The sequence below is a fragment of the Falco punctatus genome (genome assembly GCF_963210335.1).
Source record: "Falco punctatus genome assembly, chromosome: 4".
Classification (NCBI taxonomy): domain Eukaryota; kingdom Metazoa; phylum Chordata; class Aves; order Falconiformes; family Falconidae; genus Falco; species Falco punctatus.
The window spans coordinates 100,149,173-100,171,494 of NC_137583.1; the positions used below are offsets into that span (position 1 = coordinate 100,149,173).

Below are 22,322 nucleotides of genomic sequence, written 5' to 3' on the forward strand. Positions count from 1 at the left end.
GTAAACAAAACATTCCAAAAGAAAAACAAAAGATCAAGACTGACACAGCAAACACCCTGACTATTGAGAAGTTCTTTTAGTTACCTGTGGTCCTGGAAGACCAGAGTCTCCCGGGTAACCTATTTCTCCCAGATCTCCTTTCTCACCCTGCCAGAACAAAAAGAAAAAACCCTGAACAACCAAACCAAATTAGCACCTATCATATGTACATCACAAGGTAACAATTTTGTATCTACAGAGTATCAGTTGAATGTTTTTCAGTGCTCCCAAACAGCTTTCATGCACCTTCTAATTCCTGTTGAAAACTCAATTGAAAAGAGTCTTTTGCTGTTTAGGGTGTGCGATGACTATAAAAGCTGCAGCACAAGAGGTCAGTTCTATCTGCTTTGCATTTTCCCAAGTGCATTTTACACCACAGTCTAAGCAATTTTCCTGTATTACTTTTGTCGTTGTCCACTGTAGAGATTATGAGAAGTCAAGAAGGCCCACAAGGGCAGATCCTCTTCAGCCTTATCCATGGAGAACTACTCTGACAGAGAACCATGACTTCATGCACCACGGAACCATAACTAAATAGGTATACTCATATTCTTTCAAGTTACGCTGATCCTTGTAAGTAGCCAAAGCATGATGCTTTCACCTTACTGGCGGATAGCATCAAAATCTTCCAGTCTATACCTATTTGCGATATCCCAGACATTAAAAACTCTGGATTCTCAAAGTGAAATCCAGATCGGGATTTCAGAAACCAGGTGGGGCAGAGGTTTCAGCACAAGGCCTACCTGTGTATTGGATGAGGCTGGGATGTGACTGGACTGTAGTTTGGTGAACTTGCAGGACTCTCACTTGTGACTGTCATTTCCCAGTGAAAAATTAAACTGAATCATCTTAAATGTAAAAAAAATATCTGTTACCTGGCCACTGCACATGGGAGGACAGTAATAAAGGTATACCAAAACTCTGCTCCTCTCAATAGCAGAGGGACAGGAAGCCCAGAAATGAGAGTCAAATCAAACACTGTGCTGCTGAAGAAATATTACTGCCATTAAAGACACTCCACCCCTCACAGCAGTCTTTTTCCTTTGCTGAAACATATGCTCTATATTGCGGCATCATGGCTATGCTCACTGTTATTTATTAACATTTTACACTTGGCCTTCAGTTTAAAAAACTGTTGCTGTTGCAGAAAAAGCACTCAATCCGTGCAGGTTTTATGAAAAATCGTGCACCTTTTGCCAAATTAAGAACACAACAAGGACTTCAATTCACAAACTGCATCCACAATTAGAAACATGAGAAATGTATCAAATCTATCAAACTATGCAAACTATTAACGGGTGTCCTCTAATAGCATGTGCTGAACACTTTCAGATAATGAACTTTGACAAAGGAAACAGGGCTTTGGCAGAGACTTTGAAACAATTGCTGCTTGAGGACTGAAACAAAGAGGGCATGCACTTCATCTTGTCTCCTCTTTGATACTAGGACTGCATCAGAATTACATGAGTCTGACTTGGAAAGATTATAGAATTACAGAATGGTTTGGGTTGGAAGGGACCTTAAAGATTACCTAGTTCTAACACACCTGCCATGGGCAAAGACACTTCCAGTAGATCAGGTTGCTCAAAGCTCCATCTAACCCAGCCCTGAACATTTCCAGGGATGGGGCATCCACAATTTCTCTGAGCAACCTGTTCCAGTGTCTCACCACCCTCACAGTCAAGAATTTCTTCCCTCTGTCTAACCTAAATCTACCCTCTTTCAGCTTCAAACCATTACCTCTTGTCCTACTGCTACATGCCTTTGTAAAAAGTCCCTCTCAGCTTTCTTGTAGGCCCCTCTAGGTACTGGAAGGCTGCTAAAAGGTCTCCCCAGAGCCTTCTCTTCTCCAGGTTGAAAAACCTCACCTCTGTCAGCCTGTCTTCATAGGAGAGGTGCTCCAGCCCTCTGATCATCTTTGTGGTCCTCCTCTAAGTTTGTTCCAACAGGTCCATGTTCTTATGTTGTGGGGCCCAGAACTGAACGCAGTAATCCAGGTGGGGTCTCATGAGAGTGAAGTAAAGGGGGAGAAGCAACCCCCTCAACCTGCTGGCAATGCTTCTTTTGATGCAGCCCAGGACATGGTTGGTTTTCTGGGCGGCAAACGCATATTGCTGGGCCATGTTCAGCTTCTCATCCACCAACACCCCAAAGCCTTTCTCCTCAGGGCTGCTCTCAATCCATTCTCTGCCCAGTATGTATTTGTGCTTGGGATTGCTCTGACCCACATGGAAGACCTTGCATTTAGCCTTGTTGAATTCCATGAGGTTTGCACAGGCCCACCTCTCAAGCCTGTCAAGATCCCTCTGGATGGCATCCCTTCCTTCCAGCATGTCAACCACCCACGCAGCTTGGTGTCATTGGCAGACTTGCTGAGGGTGCCTGCAATCCCAGTATGGACCCCTGAGGAAATTACTGGTCTCCACCTGGACAATGAGCCATTTACCACAACTTTTTGAATGTGACCATCCAGCCAATTCCTTATCCACCAAGTGGTCCATCCACCAAATCCATGTCTCTCCAGTTTAGAGACACAGATGTCACGCAGGACAGCACTAAATGCTTTGCACAAGTCCAGGCAGACGATATCATTTGCTCTTTCCTCACCCATCAACACTGGTAATCCCATCATAGAAGGTCACCGAATTTGCCAGGTACAATTTGCCCTTAGTGAAGCCATGTCAGCTGATGGGATAAACCTGGTCTGAATTTTGCCCTGACCATGCCTGTGAGTGAAGAGTTGCATAGAACAATCACTACTCAAAATGTTGCTCTGCACATTTATTCAGAAGCTTCAACTCTCCTCATTCCCCAGACTCCAACACTGGGCAGGACTTCAAGACATACTCCATCATACAGATACTGACAGTGTCATACACAAAATTGTAATGTTTCCCTGGGTTTATATGCACTAACATAAAGGGAAAATGCTATACTAAGCCACATACCATCTTACTTATCTGTGTTAGCAACCCTGCAGAGAGACTGGGTCAAACATGAACCACTTGTACTAATCAATGTGTTTCCTGAAATGATCATATAACCTATACTCAAGAAAGCAAGCAATAGGATAGAGATAAGGGGTGTATCCTGCAAGCAGATGTATGGGAGTCATGGTTTCATATGTTCTTATAGACTCCTGCCAGGCTGACAGACAGACAAAGGAAAATGTTTATGAGAGAGAGAGGGTATGTGGGTGTGGGTATGTGTGTGAAATAAAGGAAGGAAATCTGAGTCTTCTCAGGTTCCTAGAATTTAACTTTTACTTGCACTAATCCACTCTTCAATGTACCTGCTTTTAGATTTGCTTTGATAACTATTTTGTAGTTTATACCCTGGGACAAACAAGCTTCCTTTGCCAAGAACATTATTTAAAACTTCATTTCATTTAAGAGAATGGTATTGATGTCTTTACCAATTAGATGTCAGGACAGTTTCCTTTCATTGTGGCTCCATGGGGTATAAAGGCTAGGAAAACCAGGGCTATCACCTAACATGAGAGAATTTTCCATCAGAGGATCTTTCTGGAATGATGAGTCAGCATGCATTGGTGTTGGCCTACTCCTTACATCATATACAAGCATTCAAACTACACTGTATTCCCCTAGGTAATTACTTTGGAAATTAAATTGTTTTCAAAAATCTTGATTCTTTTGTATGCTTTCAGCCAATATGCAAAGCTGCAGTTAACACTCTTAAGTTTGTGGTTTAGCCAAGCACCATATTTAGAACTTACCTTAGTTTTGTCTCTGCTGCATATGTGCCATGCATGTATCTCTGTGCATGCAGCAAAGGAAGAAAAAACTGTGAGGCTTCTGGCCTTATGTTGCAGGAATGCAGCTTGACTACTCATTCCCATCACCTTTAGTGACAGTTTCTTCTCTGCTTGCATTCCGACATTTGCCTTAATAATAAAAGTAACTGTCTTTTTACTTCAATGGAAGCTGCTTTCCAATTCTAAATCCTTCAAGTCAGGAAGGCCTCTGGTACATCCACCTGAGATCCAAGGGTTGCCTTGGCTTGAAATAGACTTCTGATTGTTAAACACTTGTGTCTTGGATCACACAGAAATTTCTCCCGTAAGAGGAGCAAATGCTCAGGCTGAACATGTAGCTGCATATAGATAGGAAGCAGTAGGGTTACCCACTCACCTTAATACCTGGAGGGCCTCTTCGACCTGTTGCACCCTAGGAAAGAATGGCATGAGAGATTAGATCCAGAACATTGAGCAATATGTGAAACAGCATCTTATAATAAAACACATTATACATACAATCAAATCAAATACAGCTTACAGAAAGCAGAGATTGTTTCCAAAGAAAGGTTTAGAGTAAAAATGAGAGAAAAGTGGACTTGGGATAGAAATTCTTACACAAGTAAGCTTTATCAGGAAAAAAGGCTTTAGACCGACCCTTAGTGACTGCAGAGGGAAGGCATCTCAACAAGGTTCCGGAAAACACTTTCCCAGTCAGCTGGCCCTTGTCAAAAATAGAGAGAACAAGACCCCTCTTTCTCTGAGCTAAGAGGTCTGCACCCTGTCCCACTGCACACTGCTCAGTATGACTTGTGAATGCTACTGTTAAGTATCACATCACTGGAGGCCTTTAGGATGTTTCTGCAGCCTGACTGAGGAGGGATCATAATTCCAGACTTTGGCATCAGGCACGTTTCTGACAGACTAGAAGAGGTGCCTTCAAGAGTTCCAGTCTCCAGTGGACTAAAAAGAGCAGTCACAGGGAGGAAAAAGGGATAGATTAATCTATGGTGAAATTATGAAGCAATTAAGGCTCATAGAAAAGGTTGCATTGAGTTTAAGGCTTGTGACTTCACATGAATCAGAACTAAAATTAACAGGACAGCAAAGTCCTGATTTAAAAACAAAAAAAACCAAAAAACAACACAACCACATTGCAATACACATAAGCTACTAAATTTGAAGCCAAATATGTTTCACTATGAAAACTTTAGAAGATTTTTGTTCCCTCTCATTGCAGGAGTTCGAAGTGTGGGTAAAAAGAAGAGAAAAGTTGGGTTTTCTCAATGGGAACCCCATTCTATCTTTTATCAATTACTTCCACCCTGTACTGATTACTCTTCTTACATCAGGGCCAGCATCACCCTGCTCTCCTTCAAGTCCATGTGGTCCTGGGTCTCCCTGAAAAACAAAGTAACGAACAAGCTCTTTAAATACTCTCTTTCTCTTGTACTTACACATTCTTCTTTATACTTTCCTTCTTTGTTTCTTCTCCTAAGTAATTTCATTGCAATCAGTTGTATCATGCTAAATGCTGATTCCTGTTCCCTGCAAATCATTTACAATCAAAAATTATAAACCAGAGAGATCATGCTCACTTTGGATTTCCAATCCATCCGTTACTAACAGCTGATACTTGGTCAAGGATTTTGTGAAATCATTTTTGTTAACTTCAGCCTTTCAGTTAGACTTCTTAAGATGAGAAAGTTTGATGAGGTTTGTTTCCAAAAAATCATCAAAACACAATTATTCCAAAAAGTGACCCTCACAGTTTTTATATGGCTTTCAGCACACTCTACATAGACATATATGCACATACCCCTACTTGTTCAGAGAGAATAAAATTTCTGAAATGGTTCATTTTTCTCACATGTTGCTAGTTCTCTCCCTCTTAAGCTTTCATCCACCATCACTTATATACTACTGTCCAACTACTTATCATCTTTGCTTATTCCTTCCAAACAAAGTGAGGTGGTTAAATGGGTGGTGCTTTTCTGTTATGTTTCTTTTCTTGCAGTATTGCTCGAACACCTCTTAAGAATTCAGATGTCACTATATAAGCGCATATCCCAGCTCTTATCTTATATTCTAGATACAGATCAAAATGGAGTTTGTCCACCACCCTCAGGAAATAGCAGTTCCATAGTCAAATGAGTACACCTGTTGATACTCCATGCATGTTTTCCAGCATGGCTTTTAATAGTATCCTTACAACCCATTACTAGAAGCCTCTCAAACTGGTGATGTAAATCTGTGGTAGAATAACATATTTATACTAAATCCATCTTAGCTCTATATTATGAAAATCTTTCCATAGTCTTTGTTAAACTTTTCAATTATTTTTTTTTTCAGTATCAAGCACTTCTCAAAGCTTTCTGCGTTGCAGACATAAACTAAACGTAAAATACAAAAGAAAAGAGCTGCTTAAGTCACTGGACAGCCAATAGAACTTAGCAATTATGCATATCCTCTCTCCTTAATATAAAATTACTTGTTTACCTGCTGTGCTGGGTTTCCCTTTTCACCCTTAGGACCAGGAACATTATTGCTAATCCCAGGATCTCCCTGGAAGAGATAAACAGAAAGCTCAGCATTTTCAGTGACACCAGCTCTATTACACTGATTACAGAGGCAGAATATGGAAATAGGGTTGAAGAGATTTGTCATTGCAGCCAACAAGAAATGCAAAGGCTATTTTAAATGAAGATGCTTGTAAAAACACTATATAGGAAATTCTGCAAATCCACAAGTTTCTTTCACAAAGAGATGAGAAGACATATTACCAGTGGGCAACAAAATAAACCCTGAAAATGTGAAGCTGTTCTGGCTGTTTGGGTATAGTTAACTGAGTTAAGATCATAGCTAGCTAGTGAGTTTCAGATGGAGTTACACTAGAATGGAGGTCCATTTAGTCACAGGTGAAATCCAGATCTCTCAAAGAGGCAAGTTACCATGACACCTGATTTTATATTTTTTTTATAAGCATTAGGAGACAGGAGTCAACACTATATCTGACTGTTTGAAACAAAGGCCTTTGAAATATGTGTGAGAAGACTTAAATCTGTGATGTGAGAAGCGTGGTGTCTGCACTGAAATTTCCATCCTCAAGGACTACATTTATATAGGGCTCCAGAGCATGCAAGGAAAAAAATGTCAGCATGAAGAAGTAACTTGCCTTTGCATCATTATAAATTGCTAACCAAGAGTCAGTGCAAAGGATTTTCAAGGACTAAGTAGCTCCAAAAGGAGTTACACTGCCCAAAACCAAATAAATAAATAAAACAAAAATGCAAGGAACAAGGAGACCTGAAGCTTAAACATCTGCTTCCGAATAACATATCAAAACACATCAGCCCATCTGCATCTAAATAATTCAGGACTTCTGGAATATGCCATACATCTTTGCAGAACATTGCACCATCTAGGATTGTGAAAAAATCATCAGATCATATATATTTCAGGCAGCTCCATCACAAAATCCAGGCATAAATCAGTGCAACCTAACAAGAAGGAAGGATTACACTTACATGATCTCCTCTTAGACCAGATTCTCCTCGTTCACCTGGTTCTCCTCTTGGGCCTTTTCTGCCCTAAATTCATAAAAAGAGCACAACAATTTGGGTACAGACAGAAATAATATCTGTGGTAGAGGAAGGCCAAGTAAAAGAACACAGATCTGTTTTAAGTCCACGGAGCTACACTGATTTACAGTAGGAGACACATGATACTAGAGAACAGGCAGCTATTAAAAACAACTTACAGGGATTACAGATAGCATTAGACTTTTGAAAGATGTTGCCATAAAATCTAAACATTGCTATAAAGGATGTTTCACCCATTTTCCAGCGCTGCCTTTCTCTCCAGAAGGTCCAGGAAGACCATGTTCTCCCTAGACTCACAAAGGGGGAAAAAAGAAGAAAAAAATTAATGGTTGCTCTTTCTGACGTGTGGTTTCTGAATTTTGTCTGGCAGAACCCAGCTTCAATCAGATATGCAACTTTAAACAACAGAATTTCTGTTCAGGTTTAAAGCCCATTCAAAGGTGCAAAAAACTATACTTTTGAACCCTGAGGTAGGTCTCTTTAATTGCACTGCACATTTAAAGCAATGATTACCCGCTCTCCATCAGTGCCATCAGATCCACTCTCACCATGTTCACCCTGTAGCAGTAAGCAAAAAAAACCCTATTAGCATCAGTCCACTGGCCTCATTGAGCAAGAGAAGTATTCAACTTACTTTTGGAAACCTGAATAAGAATACTGGTTTTCAATGGCTAGCAAGAATAATAATTACAAATAGGAATTAATAATTCAGATTTTAAATGAATTATTACCTTTTAAAACAATTCATAGTTAAGAATACTTCATAAGAACAATGGTTATTAAAATTATAGATCTTCACCAGGATTTAAATTCTGCTTTTCCATCTGTTAGTTTTCAAATCTTTTTCCCACCTGCAGCACCTTCAAAATCTGGATATATTCCAAAATACAACTACTAGTATCTGATCTAGCATGCTGATAACTTTGTAATTCTGGCATCAACCATTGCATGTGTTTGTATTATGCTTGCTTTTTTTTTTTTTTAATAATAATTTTATACCATGAATGGTGTATTGAAAATTTGGAAAGAATAACCATAATAAAAACAATTACAGAAGGCTGATCTTAGGCTTTAGGACTTGTTAAAGAAACTTCATTACTGTTTCAGCAATGTAATGCTTGCTACACAAACAGCAGTCACATTCCCATTCAAACACACCCTGCTCTTCTTTTTGTAAGCAAAAACTAATCACCATATTGCAATCATTCATGCAAGCCATTTTCTCACAAAACCGCCATCCCAACCTTAGGGAGTCTGCAATATTATCTTGTTGTTCAGATGAAGAGTGAGATTTCTGGTTAGAGTTATAACTGTGAGAACCTTATTTCATTTATGTATGATGATCTGTTTCAGACCTGGCCAAATAACACAATTTTTAAAGAATATTTTTAAGTGCTTCTTCTGTCTTTCTTTACTTGGACAAAAATGAAGGAATTAATTGTGATGTTTTTATTTGTAGTAAGAAATGAAATTCGCAGAGACCACTACCCTGAAAGCTGAAATGACACTCAACAACTCACTGAAAGCGGCATAAAAGCTTGTTAAACCAACAGGCATCGCAGTCTAACAGGCGACACATATACAATTGCTTTGTAGGTTTTATGCTAAACTGATTTTGCAAAACCACCTAGTTAAAGCTCCTGAGAAATATTTTCATTCGTTTATAACAGTTTTTTATGTACTACAAGAAAAAATGGCTGGCTCTACATTTTATGAGATTAATATGTCACAAACAAGAAGTTTTTGAGTAAGTATTCCACGAAAATTTTGAGCACTAAGTAAGCAATCATGACTTCTATTCAAGTTCTAATTTTTCTCTCCCTCATTTCCTATCACAGAAAATCTGAGCCAAACATCATAGTATTAAATACTCAGTATTGCCTTTTTTCTCCAAATAGCTGTACTAAAATGCCTTGCAGACTTCAATAAACCACCTCAACATTACTAATTTAGCAGTACTGAACTGTACATTTTTTATGTGTTGAAAGTTTCATATTTTTAGTTAAAATAAAATTAGTAGATATAATGACACAACATAATGAAGACATTCACATATTCATTTGATTTCGGTAGGGTCTGTGCTCCTGATAAGTCCTACTGTACAATTCAACTTGGACAAATCAAAATCACCAGCAAGAACTCTCCCTCTTCTATAATCAGATGTTTCAGATGTTTCAAGGAGGCAAATTACTTCAGGGAACAGAGCAGAAAATGGAAAAGGGAAGAAAAAAACATGGGAGCATTAAAAGTCAGTACAGAGCAGTACTTTAATAGAGCTGACGTATCAGAAACACTCTCTGAACTTTCTCACATGTGTAGCTGTGCACGTGTGGAAGCAAGTATCTTCTGAGTCTTTGAGGCTCCTATATCTTTCCTAGGAGTGGTTTTCTATCAAAGCACCCAATACAATCTGAAATCCATTTTTATAGCTTTAGCTTGGGAGCTAATATTGCCATTATAGATCATTGTCTTCCAGGTGTCACATTTTATTAACAAATTGGTGACAATATCTCTTTAAAACACAGTTATGTTTGAAAGGTTAAATAAGCAGAGCTGCAAGATCAGTGGATGACAACAACAGCTGAAGAGAAATTCGGCTATTGAAAAGATGTCAATAATAACTCCGGAAAAATGTTGTCAAAATCTACAATAAATATTAGTCACAATCTTTTTTTCTCCCTTCTTTTTTTTCCATCTTTCGGAGGAGGGGGATCTCATTGCTCTCTATAACTACCTGAAAGGAGCTGTAGACAGGTGGGGGTCGGTCTCTTCTCCCAGATAACAAGCAACAGAACAAGAGGAAATGGCCTCAAGTTGCACCAGGGGAGGTTTAGATTAGATATTAGGAAAAACTTTTCTGAAAGGGTGGTCAAGCATTGGAACAGGCTGCCCAGGGAGACAGTGGAATCACCATCCCTGGAGTTTAAAAAAATGCATACATGCGGCACTCAGGGACATGGTTTAGTGATGGACTTGGCAGTCCTGGGTTAATGGTTGAACATGATGATCTCAAAGGTCTTTTCCAACCTAAATGATTCTATGATTCTGCTCTGCTTCCTCAACAATTTGAATATGAGATTCAGCTGATCAGAATTATCACCTTAACAGATTATTAAAATAGCCACTAAATAAATTCCTTTCTTGTCAATTAGACTAAACGAACAATGACTGCAACAATGCTAAAAATACAATTAATAAGACTTCTGACTTTTAGCAATGTGATACCTAATGGCTCATTTAAATCTTATCTTACACAACCACAGCAAAAGTATATTAAATACTCTGAAGTTTTTACATTGTTTTCCTTCCTTGTTGATATTTTCATCTTACAAGGTAAGATCTTAAAAGGAAGCAGAGTACTGTTGTCAAAGAAAATTGATCACACATGAAATAACATACCTGACTCCCTCTATAGCCTCTGGACCCCTGAAATAAAAAATAAATATAGATGAAATTTGGCAAAAGTATTTTTATTGAGCTTGAGAAGCAGGACACAATAGCTTGCTGTGCAGAGGGCATGCTGGGCTCAGTATTTGTAGTCCCTACCATACAATTCCCTGCTGCCACATATGGGATTGATCCCTTTTCCATGGGAATGCAGCACAGCTTTCATTTTCATTCCCATTCTGTAAAGCTTTACAGCTTTCCTAACGCCAGTCTGGAGCTGGTGGTGGAAAAATCACTGGCAAGTTGCTGAGTCAGCTTAGCCATTTGACCAAGCCATGATTTGGTTACACAAAGTACCTCCCAAAAGGAGACAGCAAAAATTGTCTGCTATTCTTACAGCTGGGTCTTGCTGTCCATTCAAGCTTCATGGTATTTGTCCTCAGTACAGAAAACAGGTTTCTGGGAAACAAAACTAGAAAATGCTTCTAAAATGACATACTTGCCTTACGGCCTCTGGCACCTGGGCATCCCCTGTCTCCCTGAGTCCCATTGAAACCAGCTGGGCCTCTCTCCCCCTAAGAAACAGAAGAGAATGTTGAAACTCATCCATACAACGCCCATTCAAAGGCACAAAAGGCTACGGGTTAAGTCATTATATAAAATTAAAGCAACACAGAATTATATCACCATTCACTGACTAAGGACACAAATGGAAGTCACCTGGAAATTTTCATACTGGCCATAACAGAACAGTCAGTTACTAGTTTGAGTTGCACCTGGTTCTCTGCTCTCACTATCATGGGATGTTTTAAAATTGCACTACCAATCTCTGTCTGAAATTGTACTTGAAGGAAGGCCTTTTGGTGGACTGTTTTTTAACTGAATATTGAATTACTTTCCTCCAGTCACTGATCTCTGAGAACTTCTATTCCAGCTTTCTATGGATGGAAGTTCTAAAAAAAATTAGAAAAAGAGCGCATCTCACAGCAGATTCCCTTAAAACTGCTGTCTAAAAAGGTAAACAATGACAAAATGAGAACAAACACACAGGAAACATGAGAGGTTCTGTACTACCATGCAAAAGGGAAGTCAAACTTGAAGAGTCTAAGATCAGAAGAACAAAGACCATTCTCTTTCTGTAAAAAAAGGTCTCTAAATTAGCCAAAAAGCAACATGGATGATATTCTAGATTGTTAGACAATGGTGCCACAAAAACACCCCATAATATGAAAAAAAACCAGAAGTTTAAGCATTTTGGTACAGCTGCATTCCCTATGTGAAACATTAAGACTAATTCCTGAGCTGAGTACTACACCAAGGTAAACCAAAGCTGTCCAGCAGTAGCTCCTCAACCTTCTTTTGTGGCATTTTCTGTAATCTATAATCGGCAGCCTGCTTTCTGCTATGTATTTACTATATTCAGCTGTTTTGGATGATTCAAATTTTAATCTTGTGGCTGGAAAAAACTTTAGCATTTAGCAAGGCAAATTTAAAACATAAAAGTCACCAGCAGGCTTCACACACAGGAGATGGAAAAAGTTTCAGGAAGTGTGGACATGACTTCTTCTCATCCTTCCACAGTAAAGAAAAGGAAAATGAAGGGTCAAGAAAATTCAGAAATAAGATTTCTGTAATGTATCTGTCCTGGAAGATTATTCTGTATCCTTAGAAGGTCAAAAATAAAAAATCAGTGTTATACAGGAAAACAAATTTGAAATTGTTTTCACCCCTTCACCACTTCAAAACAGGCAAGATTTAGATTCTTTCAAATAAAAATGCTGTGGTGAAAAATTTGGGGCATTCCCTTTCAACATGTTCAAAATGTTTCTCAATTTTAAAAACCCTCGCTGTTTGAAATTTAATTCCTACTTACACCATGTCATTCATATCTTTGAAAGGATGTAAAAGAAGAGTTCCATTCCTGAGTAACGTATGTATTTTTATGTCATTCTGGAAATTACTTATATGGAATTTTATTCTATTGTTCAGCAAATCAGGCCACCTGAAAAAAGAAATATTCTGATGGAAGCTGCTCCAGTAGTTACAGCCAGTGATTTCCAAAGACATTGTAAAACCACCATCACAATGCACTTTCCTGATAATCTTAGAATGACAACTCTTCTTTTCCACTACCACCTTTCTCTGAATAGACAGTAAGCTTGCCCCAGGCTGCCTCACCAAAGACAAATTCAGGCTGACCAATCTACTGTGAGAACTAGAACTACTCCAATGTGGATTTTACAGTTATGTACAGAGAGAAATCCTTACTGGTTCTTAGTTTGAAGGCTTCTCACCTGTATTTAGGAGTAACATCCATGTCATGTGTACAGTGTTCTGTGCTTGTGGTGCTAAGAAAATTATGTCCTATTCTTTATGGAATTTTTGTTGGTTTCTAGACAGCAGAAGAGGAAGAAATACTCCTAGTGGGTTGGGATTTGGCTTATGCACATTATGTTCAAGTTTATGTCAGGAACAGCACACCACAAAGGGTTCAGAAATCGCCAAAACACACTGCAAAATTTAGCTTTGTTATCCAGTCATAAGATATTCACTCATGCTAAGAAGGGAAGGTGTAGAGAGCTTTGTGGCAGGTGCTGGAGACCGTGATGCCTGTGAAGGACTCTGAAGGCTAAAGAAGAAAGAAAGTAAGATAAGGTTGGCTGAATGCCTGGAAGAAAAATGGGATATGAAGTGAGGCTGGAGCAGATGCGCAATGCCACGTCGAGCTGGCTGAGAACATGAAACTCACACAGATGATAAAGAAGAGAGAAAAAAAAAATGCAGTAAGTTCAATGTGTTTGTAGCTTAGTAATTAACCAATTATATGTAGCCAAGAAGTGTGTGAACAGTATTGATTAACCAATGGTATTTTAGTATGTTGTGCGTGAACAACAAACGAGGATATATAAGCGTGGGGTTTGGACTAATAAAAGGTCTTCCGGTCAAATTCAGAAGTCCGTGCCTCAATCTCCTCAGGAAGGGATGGCCTTTACTGAAACTATCAGCACAGAATCTGGTACAGACTGTAATGAAAAATGAATGTATGAGTTAGCCATAAATATGCCACATAAGATGCTGTTGTGTGATTCTTTCTAATTGATTCTGTTTCTGCATTATAAGTTATTACTAACTATGGTGAGGTGCAGAGGCACAGAGAATCAAGTCTGTATATTTACCTTCAGATACATGTTGCTTAAACACATTTTAGGTTCACACTGATGAGCACTGAGTGAATAAGTAACTGAAGACAGGTTCAGACATCAACCAACAACATCTTAGCGGGAAGGAATAATGATCACTTACAATCCCGCCTTCCTCACCAGGATGGCCAGGAGATCCTTTGTAACCTGTACTTCCCTGAAAAACAGAAACTTCAGATATAAGTAACATTGTTGTTAAAGCACACTGGGTTAATTTCTATCAGATTACTCGGCACATAGAGATAGAAAACATTTCCCAAAAATTCTTTCTCCATTTCCTGATCTGGTTATGCTGAAGAGGGCAAGCTTCATCAACTACGGTTACACAGACACTCTGCACAATCCTACGTACTTGACATGGCTGTGAAAAAAACCCCACAAACTAGAAAACCAAAACAAAACCACAAAACCCCTCAATATTCAATATAAAATTTCAGTTTGTTATTTCAGGAAACTGCCTGATGGGTTAACAAAAAATCAACCAAATATCCCAGTGAGCATCTTCCTTAGTGATTTGGAAAAGGAAGCATTACACAGTAATGAAATTCTAAGGTGAAATGAAAAATACAAGGAATCAAAAACTTGTTAGGATGACAATATTGCAATACCTTACAAAGACTTAGCAATAGTACAACTTCGCATTTGAAGTCATACAAATCTCATACCCTCCTCACAAAAACTTGAATAGAGAAACTAGAACAAATGGAATTTCTAGGAATGAAAATGAACAAAAATGAGACATGAATTTGTGCTGCAAGAACATATTTTTACAATTGTAGGCTGTACAACCTAGGCATCACGTCTGTGCCTGCAAAACTACTATGCCTTCATCCTGAACACTGTTTTGTTTAAGCACATTAACCTAAACATTTCAGTAGAACAGAAAGGTGTTAATAAGATGAACAAGACTAATGGAAGAAATCAATAAATTGGTTTATGAATAAATATTAGAAGACTATACTTTTACTGAGAGAAAAAAGAAGACTATATTTTTGCTAAGAGATAACCAAAAATTCATTTAATTGCAACCACATAACTGAAAAGCGTGAACTGCAGATATAATTCACTTAGTATGTTACTGGAGTAAGTAGAAATAATGGAATGAATAGTAGTCAAATGGGGCCTACATATTCTAAAAACTTCAATAATGATGTCTACTAGCATAGTGTAGAAGTGGTGATATCTGTAATACTTGAAAGGCTTAAAACAGACAATACAAAATCTTAAAGGAAAAAATGTAAATTACCACTGTATTGGATCAGGAGAAACTTACAGAAGAGGATATTTGCAATAGCCAGAGGCACAAAAGGATAAGGCTTACACCTAGTGAAAAAGGATTATTTTCTACTCTTGGCTTGGCAACTGGAAGTTTCTCATTCACAACAGCTAATAAGACTCTTGGTTAATCAGACTTAATTTTTTAAATCCTTCTCCATTTTCTGCTGAATTGATGAAGGAGAATGCATAATATTTTTTATATGTATGAATTACTTTCATTACAAAAATACTTTTGCAATAGTGTACTTCATGCAGCAGAGAAATGACCACATTTCATGTTTCTCCTTCACCTGTCCTAAGAGCAACGGTCATGGGCACCTGCATGCATGCTCTGAAATACTAAAAAAAATGAACCCACTATAAGAAATAAAGCAAATGTTAAGTAATGTCTGTCTTAGCTCTCCTACCTTCCTTCCAGGACTTCCCTGGCCACCATGGTCACCATTTTCTCCAAGGCATTTACAAACAACCTTACAGCATTTCCTTTCTGCAACAGTATCCTGAAAAATGACAAGAAATATTTAATTTATGTATATTAATCACAAAACAAAACCTGGGGGGTTTCCCGCTTTTGTTCATATCACAGAAGGACTTACAAGGTTTCTCTGCAAGATGTTTGCAATCTCTGCAAATCCAACACTCAGAGGTTCATTGTATCCAAACCCTCTGCCAAACTCTATTTCCCGAAGTTCAGTCAAGTTCTGTGTACTGTCCAGGCCAACTAATAGAAGTGCATCAAGACCTTCAATGTAAGCATGGATTTAAATTAGTGAATGCCTGAACTATATTAGTTAACCAACAATATCACTGTGAGTAACAGCAGTTCTCTAAAAGACTTACAATTCGTATCTTCAACACAGTAGTTAAAAGAAATCAAGCTATTGAGAACAATGTGTAAGAGAAAAATCCAGACCAGTAACTTTCCAGTTAACTTCTCTCCCCAGTTGTCAGACCAGACTGCTACTCGGTGCCCAAACACAAGAGTAAAACTCTTTACTCTTGCAGAACTCAGAGTTGAGTCTAACCTCTGGTACTGCACTTATCAGTGAGAGGGGCTGCCCCAAACTGCCTCAGCTGCTGGAGCTGGACTCCAGAAACCAGAACCACCCCAGGCCCTCTACACCCCTAGGAGTGTTCCTTCCATCATTTGCCAACTGGTGACAAGCCATCATGTACACTGGTTCACATGAAGAAGCAGAGACTCTGAGTGACTCCTGAGGAATGCCATATGAGCACAGAGAGGCAATGTTATGTGGAAAAATTGCAGTGGGGGAGCAATACGTTGGGCAACTGCTAGCAGGAGGCTGAAGCATCAATGTGGTACTGTAATACCTTTAAAGCGAAGTGAGTCAGCTGCTTTTCTGAGGTCTTCCAGCGAATCATCCAGCCCATCTGAAAATACTAACAGAACCTGTTCAGAAAGGGAGTAATGCCAAGTCAATTAAGAAGAAACTAAAAGTCAAGTCATTGGAAGAAGTACAGTTTGCATTGAAAATGGCTATGAGATGGTCAAATTGCACTACACTCTGGTAGATATGAAAGTGTGCTGGGAAAAGTGCTGAGGAGCAAGGAGAACAGAACGCAAAAGCCTCCCTTCCCTGACAGCTCTCCTATGTGAAAGATATGTCTTACTGACCAGTTCATAGCATTGCTATTAATTTTATCTGTCATCTTCTTAGTATGCTAGGTAGAAGACCAATTCTGCTGTGACTTATCCACTGAAGAGCTTTCTCTGATACCAGAAGAGTTCTCCTATATGTGAATGTGGAGAAGAACTTGGTGCAAACAAAAATTTCCCTTTCTGCAAGAGCAGCTCCAGTTAGCTGTCAACTGAGCCACACCAAGAACTGCATCCCCTCTGGGTCAATCCTCCCTCCCTGCAGATTCTTATACCCTCTTGCCCTTTCCACACAGGCAGTGAATCATCCTGCTCCACTCTCTGCCATACTCTTCCTTGTTAACACATAAGGTTTAGCTCATGTAATGATGCTAATCCTGACCCTTTGTATTGGCTACATTCCCATCTTTTCAGGCCAAAAAGCTACAGTTAAGCCTCTTTCAGGGCTGAGGAAAGCAGTTTCTTACAGTTCCCCTCCAAGCGACTAGTCCTTTCCCATTTGTCTCCTCACCTTCCTCCTTCAAACCAGCAGAAGACTTCTCAGGCTCCACTCATCCAGTGAATTACGTTTCCCAGAAAGTGGCTGCACAGGTGAACTGTCTCCTGCCCCCAGTGGCAATGACTTGAAGTCCTCCCAAACCCTCTGACCAACAAGTGAAGCAGCACAGCTAGAACTCCTTTCCTCCCATCCTTCTTATTTTACATGCCCTACACAATGCAGGGCTTCAACTAATGCAAACTCTGTTACTTCTGAAAAAGTGAATTTTTCCCACAGATGGCAAAGGCAAATGTGAAGTGACTGCCACAGCAAACGTCCCACTTCTGTGCTAAAGCAGCAAGGAGACCAGAATTCAAGTGTGGGCAGAGCTAACTAGTTTGGGTGGTGGAAAGTTCCCAAACATCCCATACAGAGGCACTGGTACTGATTCTACATTTGCTTAAGCAGAGCGTGATACAGTGGAGAACTGGACCATGGATGGGTAAATATATCACAGACTGTTTGAAACAACACTGTAGGGCCTGGGCTTGATGCTTTTTGTTGCCAATATTTTAATTTTAAAAACATGGGGGGCAAGGAATGTGGGGTGTTAGCATGGGCATTATACAAGTTTACAAAGCTTTCATTTACATGAAGCTCTTGTTGGAATGCATCTGAGTCTTGTTTTGACAAAAATGCTGCAATTAGGTCCAACTTTTGCTGAAAACCAAAAAAAAAAAAAAAAGAAGAGAAGAAATGCAAACAACAGAGAATCACTATCCCTGATGAGGTTGATAACTAATAATCTTTACAGAACAAGCATGTTATTGCTCATGATCCTAGGGAGATTAAGTTGTGATTTCATGTGCATTCTAGTCTTGTATTTTAAATTTGCACATAAACAGTATCAGAAGGGAATATTAATGCACTGGTAAAGTGCTGAGGTATGCAGGATATTTATTTCTAATAATAATGCATATGGAGAAAGTCTTGCTTGACTTTAATCTTCAACAGAAATTTAACAGAATTGGCAACTAGGAGAGAAAAAGCACTGCTTTTACTTATACGTCAAACAAATTCTCCCTACTGAGGCCCAAAAGAAGCAAAATCATATGTGGTCATGTTCTCCATTCAGAATAAAATAACATTTTAAGAAATATTTGGGAACAAAAGTATATATGCACCAAATTACAACCTAAATTGGTAAGTCATACCTATGCTTGTAAATGTTTGTAAAAAACAAATGCCAACTTTCATCTGAAAGCAGGGGAATTAGTAACAATATGGCTTTCTCACTCCACATCAGATTAAAACTAACATTTTATAAAAGTTAAAATAAGGTTCGTAGAAGAATCATCATGTATTTTGCAAGAGCTAACCCGTCCTTCCTCAGTGGGAAGGTCTTCCTGCATGGAGACCTCAGTGATTATATTCAAACAGCTACTACAGGACATGCTCAGTGCTTTACTGAGTCAGTGCCTTATTAAGAATAAACTGTAAGAGCAATGACCCTGAAACAATCCAATGAGATCTAACTTTTTTTCACCTAAGCAGAAATATTCCCCATTCTCTTCAGAACAGATTAGATCAAGCCTTACGCTTCTCCCTTAACCTCACTTCAAGATGAATTAACTGCAGTTTCTTCTGATCATCAGTTATCCATAAGCAGAACTTGGCTTTTTTATTTGAAATTATTTGACAAGTTAACTACAAAAACAAACCCCTGTGAACAAATTTCTTGAACGATGTTTTATGTGACTTCTGCTTAGAGCTGTCATTATTCTGGATAGAGATTCAGGATCAGGATTTTCAGTTTCTGAAAGAGAACTCTTACCACTACTTAGAGTACAAAGACATTCCATGGTAGATATAAGAAGGTTTTCTGTATGAATATTCATGATCGTATGTATTAACCCAAATGTTCTGGGTACCATCTTACTACAGGAGTGCCTAGGGAATTGGGACTCATGTATGCAGTTGTATCAGGACAAAGGAAAGAACAAGAGGTTCTACGTAAGTGTAAGGAAACACCTTTTTACCATGAGGGTGACTGAGCACTGGCACAGGTTGCCTAGAGAGGTTGTGGAATTCTTGGAAATACTCAAAAGCCATCTGGCCATGGTCCTGGGCAGCCTGCTCTAGTTGACCCTCCTCGAGCAGGGGGTGGAACAAGGTGACCTTCAGAGGTTTTCTTTCAACCTCAATCATTCTGTGATTCTGTTTATTGAATACACCAACTACCTTTATGTCTCCCTGGAGTACCTAGCATCAGAGTCTGTAAATAACAAACGAATTTTCCAACATATATGTTCACATCATTCAGTTACCTTAACTTTAGCAGAGGTCACACTAAAGAACTTCTCTTCAAGTGCCTGTAAGAAGTCTGAATTCAGGTAGGTGTCCACAGTGGTCTGTACATCTAAGAACTTCTGGATGATTCCCTCATTATAATCTTCAAAATCAGAGTCAAAGATGAATTGTTTGGTCTGTGCCAACACTTGGAACTTGAATCTAATGTTGACTGGAGAGACAGCACTACAGCTGGTATTTGGCAGCAATTTCATCTGGAGTAAAAGTCTGGGGAGATATGCTTGCAATTTCAGTTTCAGAAGCACTGTGGATGCTGGCCACATGCGTCTTGAAATATCAATTGCTATAGAAAGATCTATGTCGCAATCTGAAAAAAAGTAAAAGAATCAGGAAACTACAAACATACACTATTTGTGATCTTGTCTCTTTTCAGAATCGTGGGAGTGGAACAAAATTCAATACAGTAGATTTAAAACCAGAAGTCATAATCAGTGAGATGATATTATGAACTTGCAGATACTAAGGACTACATTACTGGATATATGCACATACCCAAACTGCAAAACAGGTCACAGTTGTCCAGCTGTCAAATGTCCTCAAAGGGCCTAATCTTGTAAAGGTTTCCATGAGCTTTGCTAGGATTGAGAATGTGCAATACATATTCCAATTGCAATGGGAATCTTGAAGCCTGACTGTGCTTTATCACTTTGTCACAAGACCAGGTGATACATACAAATGTACAACAGGCCAAAAACAAATGTGAGAGAAAGAAGCAGAATTGCCTACCTGCAATGTCATATATCCATTGTGAATAACAGTTGCTGTAAGGTGAGGGCTACCTCAGTTATGTAATTGCTTGCATAGCTCCTGATAGTAAAGACTGTAATGTGGCTAATCACTCCCCCCTCCCCAATCATCTTGCCCTCATTTAGCAGCTAAATTACTTGGCTTATTTCTTCTGTACCTTGATTCTTCACATGTCATGCTGAATTTTGTTCTGTGCCCCAGATACATTATCATCCATTGCTGTACTTCTGCAAGGAAGTCAGAAGCATGCATTTTTTTCTGTAAAACAGCACTCTCCCTAATTTTGTTCCTTCTTCATCCATTGACTCTGAAACACTTATCAAATATAAGGTTGTTTTCCATGTTTGCTAGTTTGGCCTAGTTCCTATAGACCATTATTCCATGAAAGCTTCATTACAGCTTTCTGAATTTTCTCTCACCCATAGGAAAAGATTAATGTGTTCAGCTCTTTACTAAATATATCCAGAAATAATTTCATCTCAGAGTTGCCATTGTTGTCTCAGTATTTTCACTTGTGGTACAAACTGCCCCCTAGAGGGTATGATTTGCTGGTAAGCAGTATGAAAATCTTTAAACGTAAAAAGTCACATTGAATGAGTTTTTATGGCAAAAAAATTCTGACATTCAGGCCTCAGAGCAACATAAGAAATCTATACAGCTTTTTCTGTTTAGTCCACAACAAGAACAGTTAAGTGTATCTATACAGACATACATGTCTGCACACACACCCCAGTCATGCCCCTCAGCCAGGTTGTGAGGCTGCACATGATTTCGAGATTCACAGAACACCTGTGATGCAAAGGCCATCATCAGTTCAGGGAACAACTTTTTTCTAATTGGTAAGGGATGTTTCTGATTAAACATTTCCATAATTCCACAAACATAAAATTTATTGTCTATTTCTTCTGGTACGTGTTCATGTCCAGCACACACAGTATGGTTTCACTACGAGATTTTTCGTAGATCTGGGTTTTTTAATATAGTTTGGAGGCAGTGCAAAAGGTAACCAGCAGTTTAGCCCTGACAATTGGTCATCCACACTGCCCAGCTCTTAAATCATTCCCTGCCAACTCCCATCTACCAGCAATAATACCAAAACAGCAGTAAAGCAATCACTTTTGTGCTACTGTGTTGTGCATGAGAATGTGTAAAACACCTTATGGTAGGTATTCTATACTCTGTAGATAATATCTATTTATTTGCAGGAGTTAACACCTCCATGTAGCTAACCTGTTTCTAATCACCTGTTCTCCCACACACATCTACACTGTTAAACTGCCTCATCTTACTGCTGCAAAGGTGTCTTTTTACCCTGTTGACATTTCATACTTTGAATGCAGTTCTTCAAATTTGAAAAATCTGACAGTTTAAGAGAAGGTGACTGGAGAAAGGGGAATTAATAGGTTTATTACAGGAAAGAAGGTCAGAAAAGATGGGAAACCAGATAACAGGACAAGATAAAACTGGCTTCAAAGGAAGATGATCTTTGTTTTATGCAACAAATTTATGCAGAACTTAACAATTAATGGATGCATCGGTGAGATCAAAGCCAATATGCTTTCCTTAACTTCTCTCTCTCTCTCTCTCTCTAAACCAGTGTGCCTGATACATATTAAGTTTAGGCTCTATCTTCCATTAAATCTCCCTATTCTCTGGCCATGAAACACAAGGAGGTGCTACTGCGTCAGCTACAGTCACACTTTTCATGGCAGTGCACTCCACTATCCAGAGCAGCGCTCTCTCTGCTTTCAGGAGCCTTGGGATGCCTTTTCAGCTGGAGGCCTGCTCAGCTCTTCATGGGAGAAAGAGGGGATGGGGTGCAGAGCTCACACTGAAACAGGCCCAGCTG

The 22,322-nt window shown here is 39.0% G+C and overlaps 1 protein-coding gene across 1 annotated transcript in view; it reads right to left on the bottom strand.

The window, feature by feature from the left end:
- COL6A6 (collagen type VI alpha 6 chain) overlaps positions 1–22,322 on the bottom strand; it is a 109,792-nt gene that overhangs the window by 50,771 nt on the left and 36,699 nt on the right. Inside the window, 14 exon segments of the mRNA XM_080383225.1 lie at positions 85–147; positions 4,191–4,226; positions 5,141–5,194; positions 6,293–6,358; positions 7,321–7,383; positions 7,629–7,682; positions 7,909–7,953; positions 10,795–10,821; positions 11,286–11,357; positions 14,086–14,139; positions 15,668–15,760; positions 15,857–16,002; positions 16,593–16,671; positions 19,684–20,033. Of these exon segments, the coding sequence (XP_080239351.1) occupies positions 85–147; positions 4,191–4,226; positions 5,141–5,194; positions 6,293–6,358; positions 7,321–7,383; positions 7,629–7,682; positions 7,909–7,953; positions 10,795–10,821; positions 11,286–11,357; positions 14,086–14,139; positions 15,668–15,760; positions 15,857–16,002; positions 16,593–16,671; positions 19,684–20,033 (1,202 nt within the window).